This window comes from Salmo salar, chromosome ssa09, assembly GCF_905237065.1.
Source record: "Salmo salar chromosome ssa09, Ssal_v3.1, whole genome shotgun sequence".
NCBI classification, from domain to species: Eukaryota; Metazoa; Chordata; class Actinopteri; order Salmoniformes; family Salmonidae; genus Salmo; species Salmo salar.
In genome coordinates this window covers 160,798,057-160,820,530 of record NC_059450.1, presented here as the reverse complement: position 1 = coordinate 160,820,530, position 22,474 = coordinate 160,798,057, and the positions used below count along the sequence as shown (strand labels likewise).

At 45.9% G+C, this 22,474-nt stretch overlaps 1 protein-coding gene across 1 annotated transcript in view; it reads left to right on the top strand.

The window, feature by feature from the left end:
- The window catches only part of LOC106613405 (contactin-5), a 507,858-nt gene that overhangs the window by 221,114 nt on the left and 264,270 nt on the right, over positions 1–22,474 (top strand). Inside the window, exons 3-4 of the mRNA XM_045724946.1 lie at positions 3,034–3,252; positions 20,514–20,637. Coding sequence (XP_045580902.1) covers positions 3,034–3,252; positions 20,514–20,637 — 343 coding nt within the window. The remainder of the gene's footprint in view (positions 1–3,033; positions 3,253–20,513; positions 20,638–22,474) is intronic.

Here is a 22,474-nt window from a genome sequence, read left to right as displayed (position 1 = left end):
AATATAAAAGGTTAAGGTTAGGATTATAAGGGAATATAAGGATTAGGGTTAGGTAAGGGGGTATCAAGGTTAGGATTAGGTAAGCAGGTATAAAGGTTAGGGTTAGATAAGGGGATATAAAGGTTAAGGTTAGAACTAAGGGGGTATGAGGATTAGGGTTAGGGCTAGGGCTAAGGCTAGGGTTAGGGCTAGGGCTAGAGCTAGGGCTAGGGTTAGGGCTAGGGCTAAGGCTAGGGTTAGGGCTAAGGCTAAGGCTAGGGCTAACCCTAACCCTAACCCTAAGGTGTTTTGTAAATCTCTTCTGGTGAACCATGATTTATTCCATTTTGTTGTTCAAGTGGAGTATGGTTGGGGAGTCGAGGTGTGCTGATACTGCTGTGCTATGATGCTGTGTTTCTACCATGCTGTGTTGCTACCATGCTGTGTTGTCATGTTGTGTTGCTACCATGCTGTGTTGTCATGCTGTGTTTCTACCATGCTGTGTTTCTACCATGCTGTGTTGCTACCATGCTGTGTTTCTACCATGCTGTGTTGCTACCATGCTGTGTTTCTACCATGTTGTGTTTCTACCATGCTGTGTTGCTACTGTGATGTGTTGCTACCGTGATGGGTTGTCATGTGGTGTTGCTACCGTGATGTGTTGCTACCATGCTGTGTTGTCATGTTGTGTTGCTACCGTGATGGGTTGTCATGTTGTGTTGCTACCATGCTGTGTTTCTACCATGATGTGTTGTCATGCTGTGTTTCTACCGTGATGTGTTTCTACCATGTTGTGTTTCTACCGTGATGTGTTTCTACCATGCTGTGTTTCTACCATGATGTGTTGTCATGATGTGTTGTCATGTGGTGTTTCTACCGTGATGTGTTGTCATGTGGTGTTTCTACCGTGATGTGTTGTCATGTGATGTTTCTACCGTGATGTGTTGTCATGTGGTGTTTCTACCGTGCTGTGTTGTTGTCTTAGGTCTCTCTTTATGTAGTGTTGTGTAGTCTCTCGTCACAATGTGTGTTTTGTCCAACAATAGTTTTTTTAATCCCAGCCCCCGTCCCGGCTGGAGGCCATTTGCCTCTTGGCAGGCCGTCATTGTAAATACATTTTTTTTTTGTTAATTGACTTGCCTAGTTAAATAAAGGTTCAAATATAACATTTCACTGAGCAGCCATTACAAACACAGGTTGTAAAACAGTGATCTCTGAGGTCATTACAGAAAATACCATAAATGTCACTCTGGTGGAGGAGAGATGTGACTGGCGGAGGAGAGATGTGACTGGCGGAGGAGAGATGTGACTGGTGGAGGAGAGATGTGACTCTGGTGGAGGAGAGATGTGACTCTGGTGGAGGAGAGATGTGACTGGTGGAGGAGAGATGTGACTGGTGGAGGAGGGATGTGACTCTGGTGGAGGAGAGATGTGACTGGTGGAGGAGAGATGTGACTGGTGGAGGAGAGATGTGACTCTGGTGGAGGAGAGATATGACTGGTGGAGGAGAGATGTGACTGGTGGAGGAGAGATGTGACTGGTGGAGGAGAGATGTGACTCTGTTGGAGGAGAGATGTGACTGGTGGAGGAGAGATGTGACTCTGGTGGAGGAGAGATGTGACTGGTGGAGGAGAGATGTGACTCTGGTGGAGGAGAGATGTGCTGTGCCCTGGAGAAGAGACATTCTGTAATGATCTTGAAACGTTACAGTTTTATTACATTTAGTTGTCCCCGTCTGCCTGGGAAAGAAGTACTCCAATTATTTTATGACAGTTGTCAATCTCTCTAGAGAAATAAAATATTATCTAGTTACTCCTAGTTGTGCCTACAAGGTATCAGCAACATTTTGACGATATGGTCTTTGTCAGTTGTCAAACCTTCCCCACAGACTTTTTAGTGCACCAGCCAGACATTTTATAATAGTTTTAATTGTTTAATGAAGCTTTGAAAAATATCAGACTTTGGTAGTCTCTGGTTGTGTCACGCCCTGACCTTAGAGAGCCTTATTATTCTCTATGTTTGGTTAGGTCAGGGTGTGACACGGGTGGGAAATTCTATGTTTTCTGTTTCTTTGTTTTTGTGCCAGTGTGGTTCCCAATCAGAGGCAGCTGTCTATCGTTGTCTCTGATTGGGAATCACACTGGCCCAAAAACAAAGAAACAGAAAACATAGAATTTCCCACCCGTGTTTTCCACCTGAGTTTGTGGGATCTTGTTTTCTGTTTAGTGTCTGTGCCTGACAGAACTGTGCGCTTTCGTTTTTGCTTGAGTGTTTTGTGAATAAAAGAATCATGAACACTTTCCACGCTGCGCTTTGGTCTACTCTTCCTACCACCAACGAGAGCTGTTACAGGTTGTTAAAGTAATCTTTGGAAGACCAAATGAGCTGAGGCTATGGAAACATCATGTAAAAGAATGATTGGATAGGCCGGACATCTGTAGTTTACACTTAAAATGGATACATGCTGTTATACAACCCACTATCAGGGAACAAGGCAAGACCCAGATGCAGACACAGGAGGCAGACGGTTTGAGTCATTCATATTTATTGTATCCAAAAAGGGAAGGCAAGAGAATGGTTGTGGACAGGGAAAAAGTCAAAACCAGTTCAGAGTCCAGAAGGTACAGAGTGGCAGGCAGGCTTGAGGTCAGGGCAGGCAGAATGGTCAGGCAGGCGGGTACAGAGTCCAGAAACAGGCAAGGGTCAAAACTGGGAGGACTAGCAAAAGAGAATAGAAAAGGCAGAGGCATGGGAAAAACACGCTGGTTGACTTGGAACATACAAGACGAACTAGCACAGAGAGACAGAAAACACAGGTTTAAATACCCAGGGGACAATGGGGAAGATGGGAAACATGTGGATAAATACACTGGGGATAACAAGTGACACCTGGAGGGGGTGGAGACAATAACAAGGACAGGTGAAACTGATCAGGGTGTGACACACAGTATTTAGAAAAACTTTTTAGAAAAATATATACTGTATGTTGCACAGTGTCAGGTAAATAAGCCTTTCAAATGTAACTCACTTCATATTCCCTCCTATGTGTTGCAGATTTTTCCAAAACTGTAGCATGGAGGCAAGTGTCATATGCAGCAGTGTTGAGAATGAAACCGGACAGCTCGTCGTCACTGCTAAGTTCACGGCCACAGCTTCGACACGGACATGACCACGGTGTAGGGATTTTGACTCCTGACTGGCCGGCATCCTTCTCCAACCATCACCTGTCTGCCCTCAGTCTGCTCAGCTCCCAGGAGGAATACAGTAGCCAAGGTCAGTCAGACCTAACCCTAACCTTCAGTCTGCTCAGCTCCCAGGAGGAATACAGTAGCCAAGGTCAGTCAGACCAACCCTAACCTTCAGTCTGTTCAGCTCCCAGGAGGAATACAGTAGCCAAGGGCAGTCAGACCAACCCTAACCTTCAGTCTGCTCAGCTCCCAGGAGGAATACAGTAGCCAAGGTCAGTCAGACCAACCCTAACCTTCAGTCTGTTCAGCTCCCAGGAGGAATACAGTAGCCAAGGGCAGTCAGACCAACCCTAACCTTCAGTCTGCTCAGCTCCCAGGAGGAATACAGTAGCCAAGGGCAGTCAGACCTAACCCTAACCTTCAGTCTGCTCAGCTCCCAGGAGGAATACAGTAGCCAAGGTCAGTCAGACAGACCAACCCTAACCTTCAGTCTGCTCAGCTCCCAGGAGGAATACAGTAGCCAAGGGCAGTCAGACCAACCCTACCCTTCAGTCTGTTCAGCTCCCAGGAGGAATACAGTAGCCAAGGGCAGTCAGACCAACCCTAACCTTCAGTCTGCTCAGCTCCCAGGAGGAATACAGTAGCCAAGGGCAGTCAGACCAACCCTAACCTTCAGTCTGCTCAGCTCCCAGGAGGAATACAGTAGCCAAGGGCAGTCAGACCAACCGTAACCTTCAGTCTGTTCAGCTCCCAGGAGGAATACAGTAGCCAAGGGCAGTCAGACTAACCCTAACCGTCAGTCTGCTCAGCTCCCAGGAGGAATACAGTAGCCAAGGTCAGTCAGACCAACCCTAACCTTCAGTCTGCTCAGCTCCCAGGAGGAATACAGTAGCCAAGGGCAGTCAGACCAACCCTAACCTTCAGTCTGCTCAGCTCCCAGGAGGAATACAGTAGCCAAGGTCAGTCAGTCAGACCAACCCTAACCTTCAGTCTGCTCAGCTCCCAGGAGGAATACAGTAGCCAAGGTCAGTCAGTCAGACCAACCCTAACCTTCAGTCTGCTCAGCTCCCAGGAGGAATACAGTAGCCAAGGTCAGTCAGACCAACCCTAACCTTCAGTCTGCTCAGCTCCCAGGAGGAATACAGTAGCCAAGGGCAGTCAGACCAACCCTAACCTTCAGTCTGCTCAGCTCCCAGGAGGAATACAGTAGCCAAGGGCAGTCAGACCAACCCTAACCTTCAGTCTGCTCAGCTCCCAGGAGGAATACAGTAGCCAAGGGCAGTCAGACCAACCCTAACCTTCAGTCTGCTCAGTTGGTAGAGCATGGTGTTTGCAACGCCAGGGTTGTGGGTTCGATTCCCACAGGGGACCAGTACGGAGAAAAATGTATGAAATGTATGCATTCACTACTGTAAGTCGCTCTGGATAAGAGCGTCTGCTAAATGACTAAAATGTAAATGTAGGAATACAGTAGCCAACGTCGGTCTGTCCCTTACGAAAAAAGATTGTAGTCAGAGTGCAGTATAACTGCAGTATGCTTCAAATACTGCGTCCAAAACAACAGCCTTTTTTTACTGCTGTAATTTTTCAGTGTGACTGCAGTTACAGGGCAGCATAAGTGCAGTTAAACTGCAGTAAACTACAGTTATTCTGCAATTACTGCACCCAAAATACCAGTTGACTGCAGTTACTGCGCTTTTATCAGTTAGACCTGGCGGGGATACAATAGTTGTGGAATCTTCTAAATCAGAAGGATACTAGATGGTAAGGGTTTGCATTTCCTGGAGTATTGCATTTGTTCCATTGTATTATACTATACTTTAGCCACACCGATTCTATGACTTTAACAGAGATTCCTGTCACAATGGAACCAATGGACTGGTCAAATCAAATGTATTTGTCACATGGTTGGTAAACAACAGGTGTAGACTAACATTGAAATGCTTACTAGTCCAGGAAATACAACCCCTTCCCATCAGGAACTTTGGCCATCTAAATCAAATGCTAAAAGTTGTTTTATGATTTTAAATAATACATGAACCCGTCAAGGACCACTTTGAAAAGTGTTTTAATTAATGCATTTAAGCGCTATAGTCTGGTACTCCAATGTACAGGTTGTTGTATACTTTTCTTACCCAATTCAATTAAATTCACCTCTGCAGAGTGAGAGTCAGCGTTACTAGTCCAGCTCCATTGGGGTGCTCCATCCCTGTCTCTGCCAAGCTCAGCCTGCCCTTCAGACTGCATGGCCATGGATGCTTCCTGCTTGGTTAGACCCTGGGATGCATCCCAAATGGCACCCTGTTCCCTATATAGTGCACTACTTTGACTAAAGCTCACTACTTTTGACCAGGGCTCTGGTCTAAAGGAGTGCACTCAATGGGGAATAGGGTGCCATTTGGGATGCATCCCCGGTCAGTCCGGAAATTAATCCCACCTATCCATCATAGGCTGTGGATAGTATGTAGTGACCCGATTCCTGCCCTCTGTGAAATTGAAGAGGGATCATGGCAATATCTGCGACTCCCTGAACTCCCTGGACTCCCTGGACTCCCTGGACACCCAGAACTCCCTGGACTCCCTGAACTCCCTGGACACCCAGAACTCCCTGGACACCCAGAACTCCCTGGACTCCCTGAACTCCCTGGACTCCCTGAACTTCCAGTACTCCCTGAACTCCCTGGACTCCCTGAACTCCCAGGACACCCATGACTCCCTGGACTCTTGTCACTGTAGGAGGAGAGAAGATGGATTTGTCAATAAGGGAAGTATTTATTTCCAGAAGCCTAGGAGCCAGGGAGGCACACTGTGACTGACTACAGCTGGAACAAACACAAGGTTTCTATATTGGTCTGTGACTGACAACAGCTGGAGCAAACACATGGTTTCTATATTGGTCTGTGAATGACTACAGCTGGAACAAACACATGGTTTCTATATTGGTCTGTGAATGACTTCAGCTGGAACAAACACATGGTTTCTATATTGGTCAGCTCTATCCTGTCCCAGATGTATCCGTGTTTCTGGAGAAGATAAAGACATCTAATATTTTAACATTTTCCGACAAGATAGAACTGCCAAAGGGGGCGGAGTTAGCCTGCAGAGTTCTGTCATACTATCCAGGTCTGTGCCCAAAAAATTAGAGCTTCTACTTTTAAAAATCCACCTTTCCAGAAACAAGTCTCTCACCATTGCCGCTTGTTATAGACCCCCTTCAGCCCCCTGCTGTACGTTGGACACCATATGTGAATTGATTGCCCCCATCTATCTTCAGAGTTGATACTGTTAGGTGTTATGCTTAACACCCCGGCCGTCCTACAATCTAAGCTAGATGCCCTCAATCTCACACAAATCATCAAGGAACCTACCAGGTACAACCCTAAATCTGTAACCATGGGCTTCCTCTTAGATATCATCCTGACCAACTTGCCCTCTAAATACAACTCTGCTGTCTTCAACCAGGATCTCAGTGATCACTGCCTCTTTGCCTACGTGTCTTCAACCAGGATCTCAGCGATCACTGCCTCATTGTATCCTGCCTTCCAGAATACAGGCATCCTCTACTTGACCTCATCCCGTCAGTAGAGGATGCCTGGTTGCTCTTCAAAAGTGCTTTCCTCACCATCTTAAATAAGCATGCCCCGTTCAAGAAATGTAGAACTAAGAACAGATATAGCCCTTGGTTCACCCCAGACTTGACTGCCCTTGGCCAGCACAAAAATATCCTGTAGTGTTCTGCATTAGCATAGAATAGCCACCGTGATATGCAACTTTTCAGGGAAGTCAGGAATCAATATACTCAGTCAGTTAGGAAAGCTAAGGCTAGCTTTTTGAAATAGAAATTTGCATCCTGTAGCACTAATTCCAAAAGGGTTTGGGACACTGTAAAGTCCATGGAGAATAAGAGCACCTCCTCCCAGCTGCCAACTGCACTGAGGCTAGGAAACACTGTCACCACCGATACATCTACAATAATCGATCATTTCAATAAGCATTTTTCTATGGCTGGCCATGCTTTCCACCTGGCTACCCTTACCCCGTCCAACAGCTCAGCACCCCCTGCAGCAACTTGCCCAATTCCCCCCCCGCTTCTCCTTCACCCAAATCCAGACAGCTGATGTTCTGAAAGAGCTGCAAAATCTGGATCCCTACAAATCAGCTGGGCTAGACAATCTGGACCCTGTCTTTCTAAAATTATCTGCCAAAATTGTTGCAACCCCTATTGCTAGCCTGTTCAACCTCTCTTTTGTATCGTCTGGGATCCCCAAAGATTGGAAAGCTGCCGCGGTCATCCCCCACTTCAAAGGGGGAGACACTCTAGACACAAACTGTTTTAGACCTTTATCCATCCTGCCCTGCCTTTTATAAAATCTTTGAAAGCCAAGTTAACAAACAGATCATCGACCACTTCGAATCCCACCGTACCTTCTCCACTATGCAATCTGGTGTCCGAGCTGGTCATGGGTGCACCTCAGCCGCGCTCAAGGTCCTAAACGATATCTTAACCACCATCTATAAAAGACAGTACTGTGCAGCAGTCTTCATCAACCTGGCCAAGGCTTTCGACTCTGTCAATCATCGCATTCTTATCAGCAGACTCAACAGCCTTGGCTTCTGAAATGACTGCCTCGCCTGGTTCACTAACTACTTCTCAGAGTTCAGTGTGTCAAATCGGAGGGCCTGTTGTCCGGATCTCTGGCAGTCTCTGTGGGGGTGCCACAGGGTTCAATTCTCGGGCCGACTCTTTTCTCTGTATATATCAGTAATGTTGCTGTTGCTGCTGGTGATTCTCTGATCCACCTCTATGCAGACGACACAATTCTGTATACATCTGGCCCTTCTTTAGACACTGTGCTAACAAACCTCCAAACGAGTTTCAATGACATACAACACTCCTTCCGTGGCCTCCAACTTCTTTTAAATGCTAGTAAAACTAAATGCATGCACTTCAACGGATTGCTGCCCGCACCCGCCCGCCCGACTAGCATCACTACACTGGACGGTTCTGACTTAGAATATGTGGACAACTACAAATACCTAGGTGTCTGGTTAGACTGTAAACTCTCTTTCCAGACTCACATTAAGCATCTCCAATCCAAAATTAAATCTAGAATCGGCTTCCTATTTCCCAACAAAGCCTCCTTCACTCATGCTGCCAAACATACCCTCATAACTGACTATCCTACCGATCCTTGACTTTGCGATGTAATTTACAAAATAGCCTCCAACACTCTACTCAGCAAACTGGATGTAGTCTATCACAGTGCCATCCGGTTTGTCACCAAATCTCCATATACTACCCACCACTGCGACCTGTATGCTCTTGTTGGCTGGCCCTCACTACATATTCGGGGGAAGGGGAGGAGGGGTGGGGGGAAGGGAAGGAAATCTGTTAGTGGTACTAAGGGAAGGCTGGTGGTATCATGTCAATCTGTTAGTAGGGTGCAATCACAACTTCTACAATTATTTAGACTTTATTTCTTATTCAGGCTAGTTCAACCTTGGTTCATGTGGGTGAAAAGACAGAAACTGAACTGTGTTCAGTTTCTTGAACTGTGTTGTAATTTTTACATTTACATTTTAGTCATTTAGCAGATGCTCTTATCCAGAGCGACTTACAGTAGTGAATGCATATAGTTCATACATTTTGTTCTCCGTACTGGTCCCCTGTGGGAATCGAACCCACAACCCTGGCGTTGCAAACACCATGCTCTACCAACTGAGCCACACAGGACCAACTAACCTCTTGCTGTATAAATATGTCCCAAGTATTTTTCTTTCTACATATTCTCTGACAAGCCGTGTGTGTTTTCAGCATGTCTCTTCATAATTTTTCCCATCTATTTCAAAGCCTTGAAATTCAAAGGCCTTTTCTATCTTAAATTAGACTGTATTTATCCTGTCCAGTGGTGTTATTTTCCTCTTTCAGTTTTTTTCTGTGTGAATGGGGACAGGACTGCGTTACTCCTAGACTGCTAGCTTCCTGCTAGTGGGGACATGACAGTGTCACTCCTAGACGGCTAGCTTCCTGCTAGTGGGGACATGACAGTGTCACTCCTAGACGGCTAGCTTCCTGCTAGTGGGGACATGACAGCGTTACTCCTAGACGGCTAGCTTCCTGCTAGTGGGGACATGACAGCGTTACTCCTAGACTGCTAGCTTCCTGCTAGTGGGGACAGGACAGCGTTACTCCTAGACTGCTAGCTTCCTGCTAGTGGGGACATGACAGTGTCACTCAAAGGCTGCTAGCTTCCTGCTAGTGGGGACATGATAGTGTCACTCAAAGGCTGCTAGCTTCCTGCTAGTGGGGACAGGACAGCGTTACTCCTAGACTGCTAGCTTCCTGCTAGTGGGGACAGGACAGCGTTACTCCTAGACTGCTAGCTTCCTGCTAGTGGGGACAGGACAGTGTCACTCATAGGCTGCTAGCTCCCTGCTAGTGGGGACAAGACAGCGGAATAGAGTACCAAAGCCCAGCACTATAAAGGGAATAGAGTACCTGAGCCCAGCACTATAAAGGGAATAGAGTACCTGAGCCCAGCACTATAAAGGGAATAGAGTACCTGAGCCCAGCACTATAAAGGGAATAGAGTACCTGAGCCCAGCACTATAAAGGGAATAGAGTACCTGAGCCCAGCACTATAAAGGGAATAGAGTACCTGAGCCCAGCACTATAAAGGGAATAGAGTACCTGAGCCCAGCACTATAAAGGGAATAGAGTACCTGAGCCCAGCACTATAAAGGGAATAGAGTACCTGAGCCCAGCACTATAAAGGGAATCGAGTACCTGAGCCCAGCACTATAAAGGGAATAGAGTACAAAATCAGCAGGGGATCAAATACTTTTTCCCCTCACTGTATAAAGTGAACAGGGTACTATTTATGATGCACCCCTCCTCTCATCTCCATGTCTTTAATCTCTTCTGACTGGAACTCAACTCACATCACCGCTAGCTAGCTGCTTTTAGCAACCCCATTTGGTGCAAAGGATTAATGGCCAGTAATCAAAGTGGAGAGCACTCTACTTCCCCAATAATGTCCAAACAAGGCCTGCAGTGTTGTTGTGGCTTGTCTTATGTAGAAAGGACCAGAACAAATGTTTCCATTTAGATCAACTCGTGTGGTGTTTGTATTTCAGGCTAGTTGATGATGATGATAATAATAATAACAATATTAATAATAACAATAATAACAATAATAATAATAGTAATAGTAGTAATAATAGCAACAATAATATAGTAATAATAATAGTAATAACAATAATAATGGTACTATGAATAATATGAAGAACATCAATAATAATGGTAATAATAGTCAAAAATAATAATAACAATAATAGTAATAGTAACAGCAATAATAATAATTCATAATGATAATAACAATTATCATAACAATAACAACAATAATAGCAATAATAATAACAATAATAACAACAATCATAATAATAACAGCAATAACAATACTACTAATAATAACAAGAATAATAATAATAACAATAATAATAATAATAATAATAATAATAATAATAACAATAATAACAACAATCATATAATACAGCAATAACAATACTACTAATAATAACAAGAATAATAATAATAACAATAATAATAATAATAATAACAATAATAATAATAATAAACAATAATAACAAGAATAATAATAATAATAATAATAACAGCAATAACAATACTACTAATAATAATAATAATAATAATAATAACAATAATAATAATAATAATAACAATAATAACAATAATAATAATAATAATAGCAATAACAATACTACTAATAATAACAATAATAATAATAATAATAATAAACAATAATAATAACAATAATAACAAGAATAATAATAATAATAATAATAATAACAACAAGAATAATAATAATAATAGTAATAATATCAATATTAATAATATGAATAATAACAATAATAACAATAATAATATGAATAATACAAATATTAATCAATAATAACTATAATAATTTGAATAATAATAATAATAATAATAATAACAATACTTGTAATATGAGGTCGTTTTATCTACCTTTTGTTTAATTGACTGATTGTAGCTGTCACTCTGTAGAAGGGTCTGCTAAATAATGATGTACTGTGTCAGATTGACATGTAACACTGCATGTAGGGAATTAGTTGACAGGCAGGCAGTGTAAATGTATTGTTTTGATTCTAAGTTGTGGATGGTTTATTGAGCACTCAAACACAGGGAATGCCTCAGGCAATGATTTTCTTCTCACTCCAAGGAAGTGACCCTTGTTATCGGTGATTGTGTCAATTTAGCAACCTAGACTGGAAGAGAAGCATTGGTGATTTTCTTCTGTCACTCTGACTTTCTCATTTCAATCTCAAAGTCACTGTCACGTTGCTGCTTCATGAATAATTGTATGTTGTTGTTGAACAATGGACTACATTTACATACAGTCCCTGTCTGTTGTTAACACTGTCACCCTTACCTTATGTACCACTGGATTAGGAGTCCCTGGCTGTTGTTAACACTGTCACCCTTACCTGATGTACCACTGGATTTAGATTAACCTCGGAGTTGAAACCAAGTGTACATCCCAAATTGATCAGAGTCCTATGGATCATGGTCAACATTAGTGCACTATAAATTAAATAGGGTGCTATTTGGAATGAAGGTGTTATGTTCCTTTTCCCCGGCTGCAAATTGCTTTGTTGTATTGTGAGAGATGGAGCGGAGGGCAGTTGGATGGAGCGGAGGGCAGTTGGATGGAGCGGAGGGCAGTTGGATGGAGCGGAGGGCAGTTGGATGGAGCGGAGGGCAGTTGGATGGAGCGGAGGACAGTTGGATGGAGCGGAGGACAGAGCGGAGGGCAGTTGGATGGAGCGGAGGGCAGTTGGATGGAGCGGAGGACAGTTGGATTGAGCGGAGGACAGAGCGGAGGACAGTTGGATGGAGCGGAGGACAGTTGGATGGAGCGGAGGACAGTTGGATGGAGCGGAGGACAGTTGGATTGAGCGGAGGACAGAGCGGAGGACAGAGCGGAGGGCAGTTGGATTGAGCGGAGGACAGAGCGGAGGGCAGTTGGATGGAGCGGAGGGCAGTTGGATGGAGCGGAGGGCAGTTGGATGGAGTAGAGGACAGTTGGATGGAGCGGAGGACAGAGCGGAGGACAGTTGGATGGAGCGGAGGACAGTTGGATTGAGCGGAGGGCAGTTGGATTGAGCGGAGGGCAGTTGGATTGAGCGGAGGGCAGTTGGATTGAGCGGAGGGCAGTTGGATGGAGCGGAGGGCAGTTGGATGGAGCGGAGGGCAGTTGGATGGAGCGGAGGACAGAGCGGAGGACAGTTGGATGGAGCGGAGGGCAGTTGGATGGAGCGGAGGACAGTTGGATTGAGCGGAGGACAGAGCGGAGGACAGAGCGGAGGGCAGTTGGATTGAGCGGAGGGCAGTTGGATTGAGCGGAGGACAGAGCGGAGGGCAGTTGGATGGAGCGGAGGGCAGTTGGATGGAGCGGAGGACAGTTGGATGGAGCGGAGGGCAGTTGGATGGAGCGGAGGGCAGTTGGATGGAGCGGAGGACAGTTGGATGGAGCGGAGGGCAGTTGGATGGAGCGGAGGGCAGTTGGATTGAGCGGAGGACAGAGCGGAGGGCAGTTGGATGGAGCGGAGGGCAGTTGGATTGAGCGGAGGACAGTTGGATGGAGCGGAGGGCAGTTGGATGGAGCGGAGGGCAGTTGGATTGAGCGGAGGACAGAGCGGAGGGCAGTTGGATGGAGCGGAGGGCAGTTGGATGGAGCGGAGGGCAGTTGGATGGAGCGGAGGACAGTTGGATTGAGCGGAGGGCAGTTGGATTGAGCGGAGGGCAGTTGGATTGAGCGGAGGGCAGTTGGATTGAGCGGAGGACAGTTGGATGGAGCGGAGGGCAGTTGGATGGAGCGGAGGACAGTTGGATGGAGCGGAGGGCAGTTGGATGGAGCGGAGGGCAGTTGGATTGAGCGGAGGACAGAGCGGAGGGCAGTTGGATGGAGCGGAGGGCAGTTGGATTGAGCGGAGGACAGTTGGATGGAGCGGAGGGCAGTTGGATGGAGCGGAGGGCAGTTGGATTGAGCGGAGGACAGAGCGGAGGGCAGTTGGATGGAGCGGAGGGCAGTTGGATGGAGCGGAGGGCAGTTGGATGGAGCGGAGGACAGTTGGATTGAGCGGAGGGCAGTTGGATTGAGCGGAGGGCAGTTGGATTGAGCGGAGGGCAGTTGGATTGAGCGGAGGACAGTTGGATTGAGCGGAGGACAGTTGGATTGAGTTGGATTGAGCGGAGGGCAGTTGGATTGAGCGGAGGGCAGTTGGATTGAGCGGAGGGCAGTTGGATTGAGCGGAGGGCAGTTGGATGGAGCGGAGGGCAGTTGGATGGAGCGGAGGGCAGTTGGATGGATCTTCCTTTTCCTTTATTAATCTATTCTCCTGATTTATGTATAACTCTAGAGAGACTTATTTCCCTCATGGATCTGCATTCTACTGACAACATGCTGCTGAGATTACATGTCCTCCCAGTGACAAAAACCAAGGCCATTTTTGTCAGAAGATCATTCTTAACTTTTTTATTGCAATGGGCTAAATCAGGGCCACACAGAGTGATTATTGGTAGTCTGAAACAAATCTACTTTGAATCCAAAGTATAAACCTCAGACATGATTATGGGCTTTAAAAAAAGAAGACCACCTGTACGAAGTCGGAAATAGAGTTGAAACGTGCAACATTTAGATTTTGCGTCCCAGTATTACACTTTATATACAGTACCATTCAAAAGTTCAGACACACCTACTCATTCAAGGGTTTTTCTTTATTTTTACTATTTTCTACATTGTAGAATAATAGTGAAGACATCAGGACTATGAAATAACACACATGGAATCATGTAGTAACCAAAAGTGTTAAACAAATCAAAATCTATTTTATATTTGAGATTCTTCAAAGTAGCCACCCTTTGCCTTGATGACAGCTTCGCACACTCTTGGCATTCTCTCAACCAGCTTCATGAGGTAGTCACCTGGAATGTATTTCAATTAACAGGTGTGCCTTGTTAATAGTTAAATTGTGGAATTTCCTTCCTCCTTAATGCGTTTCAGCCAATTAGTTGTGTTCTGACAAGGTAGGGGTGGTGTACAAAAGATAGCCCTATCTGGTAAAAGACCAAGTCCATATTATGGCAAGAACAGCTCAAATAAGCAAAGATAAACAACAGTCCATCATTACTTTAAGACATGAAGGTCAGTCAATCTGGAAAATGTCAAGAACTATGAAAATTTGTGCAGTCGCAAAAACCGTCAAGCGCTTTGATGATACTGGCTCTCATGAGGACCGCCACTGGAAAGGAAGACCAAGAATACCTCTGCTGCAGACGATAAGTTCATTTACATTTTACATTTTTTTACATTTTAGTCATTTAGCAGACGCTCTTATCCAGAGCGACTTACAAATTGGTGCATTCACCTATAATATCCAGTGGAACAACCACTTTACAATAGTGCATCTAAATCTTTTAAGGGGGGTTAGAAGGATTACCTTATCCTATCCCAGGTATTCCTTGAAGAGGTGGGGTTTCAGGTGTCTCCGGAAGGTGGTGATTGACTCCGCTGTCCTGGCGTCGTGAGGGAGCTTGTTCCACCATTGGGGTGCCAGAGCAGCGAACAGTTTTGACTGGGCTGAGCGGGAACTGTGCTTCCTCAGAGGTAGGGAGGCGAGCAGGCCAGAGGTGGATGAACGGAGTGCCCTTGTTTGGGTGTAGGGCCTGATCAGAGCCTGAAGGTACGGAGGTGCCGTTCCCCTCACAGCTCCGTAGGCAAGCACCATGGTCTTGTAGCGGATGCGAGCTTCGACTGGAAGCCAGTGGAGAGAGCGGAGGAGCGGGGTGACGTGAGAGAACTTGGGAAGGTTGAACACCAGACGGGCTGCGGCGTTCTGGATGAGTTGTAGGGGTTTAATGGCACAGGCAGGGAGCCCAGCCAACAGCGAGTTGCAGTAATCCAGACGGGAGATGACAAGTGCCTGGATTAGGACCTGCGCCGCTTCCTGTGTGAGGCAGGGTCGTACTCTGCGAATGTTGTAGAGCATGAACCTACAGGATCGGGTCACCGCCTTGATGTTGGTGGAGAACGACAGGGTGTTGTCCAGGGTCACGCCAAGGCTCTTAGCACTCTGGGAGGAGGACACAAGGGAGTTGTCAACCGTGATGGCGAGATCATGGAACGGGCAGTCCTTCCCCGGGAGGAAGAGCAGCTCCGTCTTGCCGAGGTTCAGCTTGAGGTGGTGATCCGTCATCCACACTGATATGTCTGCCAGACATGCAGAGATGCGATTCGCCACCTGGTTGTCAGAAGGGGGAAAGGAGAAGATTAATTGTGTGTCATCTGCATAGCAATGATATGAGAGACCATGTGAGGATATGACAGAGCCAAGTGACTTGGTGTATAGCGAGAATAGGAGTGGGCCAAGAACAGAGCCCTGGGGGACACCAGTGGTGAGAGCACGTGGTGCGGAGACAGATTCTCGCCACGCCACCTGGTAGGAGCGACCTGTCAGGTAGGACGCAATCCAAGCGTGCGCGGTGCCAGAGATGCCCAGCTCGGAGAGGGTGGAGAGGAGGATCTGATGGTTCACGGTATCAAAGGCAGCAGATAGGTCTAGAAGGATGAGAGCAGAGGAGAGAGAGTTAGCTTTAGCAGTGCGGAGAGCCTCCGTGACACAGAGAAGAGCAGTCTCAGTTGAATGCCCAGTCTTGAAACCTGACTGATTAGGATCAAGAAGGTCATTCTGAGAGAGATAGCAAGAGAGCTGGCCAAGCACGGCGCGTTCAAGAGTTTTGGAGAGAAAGGAAAGAAGGGATACTGGCCTGTAGTTGTTGACATCGGAGGGATCGAGTGTAGGTTTTTTTCAGAAGGGGTGCAACTCTCGCTCTCTTGAAGACGGAAGGGACGTAGCCAGCGGTCAAGGATGCGTTGATGAGCGAGGTGAGGTAGGGGAGAAGGTCTCCGGAAATGGTCTGGAGAAGAGAGGAGGGGATAGGGTCAAGTGGGCAGGTTGTTGGGCGGCCGGCCGTCACAAGACGCGAGATTTCATCTGGAGAGAGAGGGGAGAAAGAGGTCAAAGCACAGGGTAGGGCAGTGTGAGCAGGACCAGCAGTGTCGTTTGACTTAGCAAACGAGGATCGGATGTCGTCAACCTTCTTTTCAAAATGGTTGACGAAGTCATCCGCAGAGAGGGAGGAGGGGGGGAGGAGGATTCAGGAGGGAGGAGAAGGTAGCAAAGAGCTTCCTAGGGTTAGAGGCAGATGCTTGGAGTTTAGAGTGGTAGAAAGTGGCTTTAGCAGCAGAGACAGAAGAGGAAAATGTAGAGAGGAGGGAGTGAAAGGATGCCAGGTCCGCAGGGGAGGCGAGTTTTCCTCCATTTCCGCTCGGCTGCCCGGAGCCCTGTTCTGTGAGCTCGCAGTGAGTCGTCGAGCCACGGAGCAGGAGGGGAGGACCGAGCCGGCCTGGAGGATAGGGGACAGAGGAGATCAAAGGATGCAGAGAGGGAGGAGAGGAGGGTTGAGGAGGCAGAATCAGGAGATAGGTTGGAGAAGGTTTGAGCAGAGGGAAGAGATGATAGGATGGAAGAGGAGAGAGTAGCGGGAGAGAGAGAGCGAAGGTTGGGACGGCGCAATACCATCCGAGTAGGGGGAGAGTGAGAAGTGTTGGATGAGAGCGAGAGGGAAAAGGATACAAGGTAGTGGTCGGAGACTTGGAGGGGAGTTGCAATGAGATTAGTGGAAGAACAGCATCTAGTAAAGATGAGGTCAAGCGTATTGCCTGCCTTGTGAGTAGGGGGGGAAGGTGAGAGGGTGAGGTCGAAGGAGGAGAGGAGTGGAAAGAAGGAGGCAGAGAGGAATGAGTCGAAGGTAGACGTGGGGAGGTTAAAGTCACCCAGAACTGTGAGAGGTGAGCCATCCTCAGGAAAGGAACTTATCAAGGCGTCAAGCTCATTGATGAACTCTCCAAGGGAACCTGGAGGGCGATAAATGATAAGGATGTTAAGCTTGAAAGGGCTGGTAACTGTGACAGCATGGAATTCAAATGAGGAGATAGACAGATGGGTCAGGGGAGAAAGAGAGAATGTCCACTTGGGAGAGATGAGGATTGCAGTGCCACCACCCCGCTGGCTCGATGCTCTAGGGGTATGCGAGAACACGTAGTCAGACGAGGAGAGAGCAGTAGGAGTAGCAGTGTTATCTGTGGTGATCCATGTTTCCGTCAGCGCCAGGAAGTCTAGGGACTGGAGGGTAGCATAGGCTGAGATGAACTCAGCCTTGTTGGCCGCAGACCGGCAGTTCCAGAGGCTGCCGGAGACCTGGAACACCACGTGGGTCGTGCGCGCTGGGACCACCAGGTTAGAGTGGCAGCGGCCACGCGGTGTGGAGCGTTTGTATGGCCTGTGCAGAGGAGAGAGAACAGGGATAGGCAGACACATAGTAGACAAGCTACAGAAGAGGCTACGCTAATGCAAATGAGATTGGAGTGACAAGTGGACTACACGTCTCGAATGTTCAGGAAGTTAAGCTTACGTTGCAAAAATGTTATTGACTAAGATGATACAGTACTGCTGGCTGGTGGAGTAGGCTAGCTAGCAGTGGCTGCGTTGTTGACTTTGAACGTGTAGCTGGCTAGGTAACCTCGGTAGTTTCAGTACTACACCTTGTCATGATACAAAGCAACTTTGTAGCTAGCTAGCTAACATAACACTAATCAAGACGTTCCTTGTAGTGTATTTAGTTTCAACAATGCTGCTCGTCGGTAATAGTTGGCTAGGTTAGGAAAAATGGCGTCGCGGGGGACGGAAATAGCTGGCTAGCTAACCTCGATGGCTGGCTAGCTAACAATTATCAATTAACAATTATCAAGTTATGACAAAGACAACTAGGTAGCTAGCTAGGTAACACTGCACTAGTCAAATCGTTCCGTTGTTTAGTATTAGTAACTACAGCGCTGCTAGTCGGTAACGGATGGCTAGCTGGCAGTGGGTTAATGATGACTAGGTGTGTTGAGTAAGTCTGGCGCCGCGTCGCGGCTGGCTAGCACACCTCGATAATACTCAAACTCAAACTACACAATTATCTTAGATACAGAGACAGCACAGACAACTATGTAGCTGGCTAACTAACACTAACACCACACTAATCAAGTCGTTGCGTTGTAATGTAATAGTTTCTGCGGTGCTGCTAGTCGGTAGAAGTTGGCTAGCTAACGGTGATGACTAGCTAGCTAGCAGCTAGCAGTGTTGACTACGTTAGGAGGACGAAGATAGCTAGCCTCGATAATTACTCAGTTACTCTAAACTACACAATTATCTTTGATACAAAGACGGCTATGTAGCTAGCTAAGAAGAATTGCTCAGATCAAACAAATCAAGCCGTTGTAATGTAGCGAAGTGGAATATTACCTGTGGAGCGAAGCGTGGTGCGACTGCTCGCTCCAAACCGGAAACATTAGTTACCAGCATCAGAAATTGCAACAGACACTGTTCAGAGGAGACTGCGTGAATAAGGTCTTCATGGTCGAATTGCTGCATAGAAACCAATAAGAAGAAGAGACTTGGATGGGCCAGGCTTCTGAGTGGCACAGCGGTCTAAGGCACTGCATCTCAGTGCTAGAGGCGTCACTACAGACCCTGGCTTGATGCCGGGCTGTATCACAAGCGTCTGTGATCGGGAGTCCCATAGGGCAGCGCACAGTTGGGATCAAACCCTCCGAGTTAGGGGAGGGTTTGGCCGGAGTAGGCCGTCGTTGTAAATTAAGAATTTGTTCTTAACTGACTTGCCTAGTTAAATAAAGGTTGAAAAGAAACATGAGCAATGGACATTAGACTGGTGGAAATCTGTCCTTTGGTCTGATGAGTCCAAATTTGAAATTTTTGGTTCCATGTTGAGCTCATTCATATTGAGCTGATTCATATTGAGCTGATTCATGTTGAGCTGATTCGTATTGAGCTGATTCGTATTGAACTGATTCGTATTGAACTGATTCGTATTGAGCTGATTCGTATTGAGCTGATTCGTATTGAGCTGATTCGTATTGAGCTGATTTGTATTGAGCTGATTCATTATTGAGCTGATTCGTATTGAGCTGATTCGTATTGAGCTGATTCGTATTGAACTGATTCGTATTGAGCTGATTTGTATTGAGCTGATTCATTATTGAGCTGATTCGTATTGAGCTGATTCTTATTGAACTGATTCGTATTGAGCTGATTCGTATTGAACTGATTCGTATTGAGCTGATTTGTATTGAGCTGATTCATTATTGAGCTGATTCGTATTGAACTGATTCGTATTGAGCTGATTCGTATTGAGCTGATTCGTATTGAGCTGATTCGTATTGAACTGATTTGTATTGAGCTGATTTGTATTGAGCTGATTCATTATTGAGCTGATTCGTATTGAGCTGATTCGTATTGAACTGATTCGTATTGAGCTGATTCGTATTGAGCTGATTTGTATTGAGCTGATTCGTATTGAGCTGATTCGTATTGAGCTGATTTGTATTGAGCTGATTCGTATTGAGCTGATTCATTATTGAGCTGATTCGTATTGAGCTGATTCGTATTGAGCTGATTCGTATTGAGCTGATTCGTATTGAACTGATTCGTATTGAACTGATTTGTATTGAGCTGATTCATTATTGGCCAATTGAGCTGATTCATATTGAGCTGGAAGTAGAAGAAAAACGATGGTGAGTTTGCCCTCAAGTCAAGAGAATTAGAGTAAGGTACAAATTCAAACAGAGATGACCTGGTCAAAAGTAGTGCACTATGTAGGGAATAGGGTGAGATAATGTAGGGAAAAGGGTGAGATAATGTAGGAAGGTGATGTTCTCCGTTCAGAATCTGAATATCAGCCCATTGCTCAGTTAGCGACACCACATCCACCTCTGGTAATAGAATAATTCAGTACTGTTGTAACTCCCTCTAAAATCATCTGATTTAACACTGAATTATGCAGTGTTGTAACTCCCTCTAAAATCATCTGATTTAACACTGAATTATGCAGTGTTGTAACTCCCTCTAAAATCATCTGATTTAACACTGAATTATGTAGTGTTGTAACTCCCTCTAAAATCATCTGATTTAACACTGAATTATGTAGTGTTGTAACTCCCTCTAAAATCATCTGATTTAACACTGAATTATGTAGTGTTGTAACTCCCTCTAAAATCATCTGATTTAACACTGAATTATGTAGTGTTGGTGTAGCTCCTAAAACCATCAGAAGTTTCGGTGGTGACCTTCTTCAATGTGTGTATCTCCCTCAAACTCTTCTCTGTCTTCTCCGTGTTTTAGAGAGTGAAGAGTTTGGGCCGGTGTTCGTCCAGGAACCACATGACGCCATCTTTCCGTTGGACTCTGAGGAGAAGAAAGTGATGATGAGCTGTGAAGCCAGAGGCAACCCTGTACCTGCATACAGGTATGACTCTCTGGCTCTCTGTCTCTCTGCGTCTCTGTCTTTGTCTCTTTGTCTCTCTCTCTTTCTCTGTGTCTCTGTGTATCTGTGACTCTGTCTCTGTCTCTCTCTCTCTGTGTCTCTGTCTTTGTGTCTCTCTCTCTGTCTCTTTGTCTCTGTCTCTGTATCTCTCTTTCTCTCTCTGTCTGTCTCTGTCTCTCTGTCTCTCTGACTCTCTGTCTCTTTCTCTCTGTGTGTGTCTCTCTGTGTGTCTCTCTGTGTGTCTCTCTGTGTGTCTCTCTGTGTGTCTCTCTGTGTGTGTCTCTGTGTGTGTCTCTCTGTGTGTCTCTCTGTGTGTCTCTCTGTGTGTCTCTCTCTGTGTCTCTGTCTCTGTGTCTCTGACTGTGTCTCTCTCTGTGTCTTTGTGTTTCTATATCTCTTTCTGTGTCTCTCTGTCTCTGACAAAGTGAAAAATCAGTCGATGTGCCCTTGAGCAAGGCACTTACCGCTAATTTGCTCCAGGGGAGCCGTATGGCTGACAACACATTACACTGCACCTAAACCTATGGCTGACCCTGTACAACAACACATTACACTGCACATAAACCTAAACCTATCATACTGCTATGGCTGACCCTGTACAACAACACATCACACTGCACCTAAACCTATCATAAAACTATGGCTGACCCTGTACAACAACACATCACACTGCACCTAAACCTATCATAAAACTATGGCTGACCCTGTACAACAACACATCACACTGCACCTAAACCTATCATACTGCTATGGCTGACCCTGTACAACAACACATCATATTTCACTGCACCTATCGTACTGCTATGGCTGACCCTGTACAACAACATATCACATTTCACTGCACCTATCGTACTGCTATGGCTGACCCTGTAAAACAACACATTTCACTGCACATATCATACTGCTATGGCTGACCCTGTAAAACACCTATCTGGTGGATGTGACCCTGTATATCAATCAAATGTTATTTATGAAGCCCTTTTTACATCAGTCGATGTCACAAAGTGCTATACAGAAATCCAGCCTAAAACCCCAAACAGAAAGCAATGCAGGTGTAGAAGCACGGTGGCCAGGAAAAACTCCCTAGAAAGGCCAAAACCTAGAGAGGAACCAGGCTACAGTGAGGGAAAAAAGTATTTGATCCCCTGCTGATTTTGTACGTTTGCCCACTGACAAAGAAATGATCAGTCTATAATTTTAATGGTAGTTTTATTTGAACAGTGAGAGACAGAATAACAACAAAAAATCCAGAAAAACGCATGTCAAAAATGTTATAAATTGATTTGCATTTTAATGAGGGAAATAAGTATTTGACCCCCTCTCAATCAGAAAGATTTCTGGCTCCCAGGTGTCTTTTATACAGGTAACGAGCTGAGATTAGGAGCGCACTCTTAAAGGGAGTGCTCCTAATCTCAGTTTGTTACCTGTATAAAAGACACCTGTCCACAGAAGCAATCAATCAATCAGATTCCAAACTCTCCACCATGGCCAAGACCAAAGAGCTCTCCAAGGATGTCAGGGACAAGATTGTAGACCTACACAAGGCTGGAATGGGCTACAAGACCATCGCCAAGCAGCTTGGTGAGAAGGTGATAACATTTGGTGGGATTATTCACAAATGGAAGAAACACAAAATAACTGTCAATCTCCCTCGGCCTGGGGCTCCATGCAAGATCTCACCTCGTGGAGTTGCAATGATCATGAGAACGGTGAGGAATCAGCCCAGAACTACACGGGAGGATCTTGTCAATGATCTCAAGGCAGCTGGAACCATAGTCACCAAGAAAACAATTGGTAACACACTACGCCGTGAAGGACT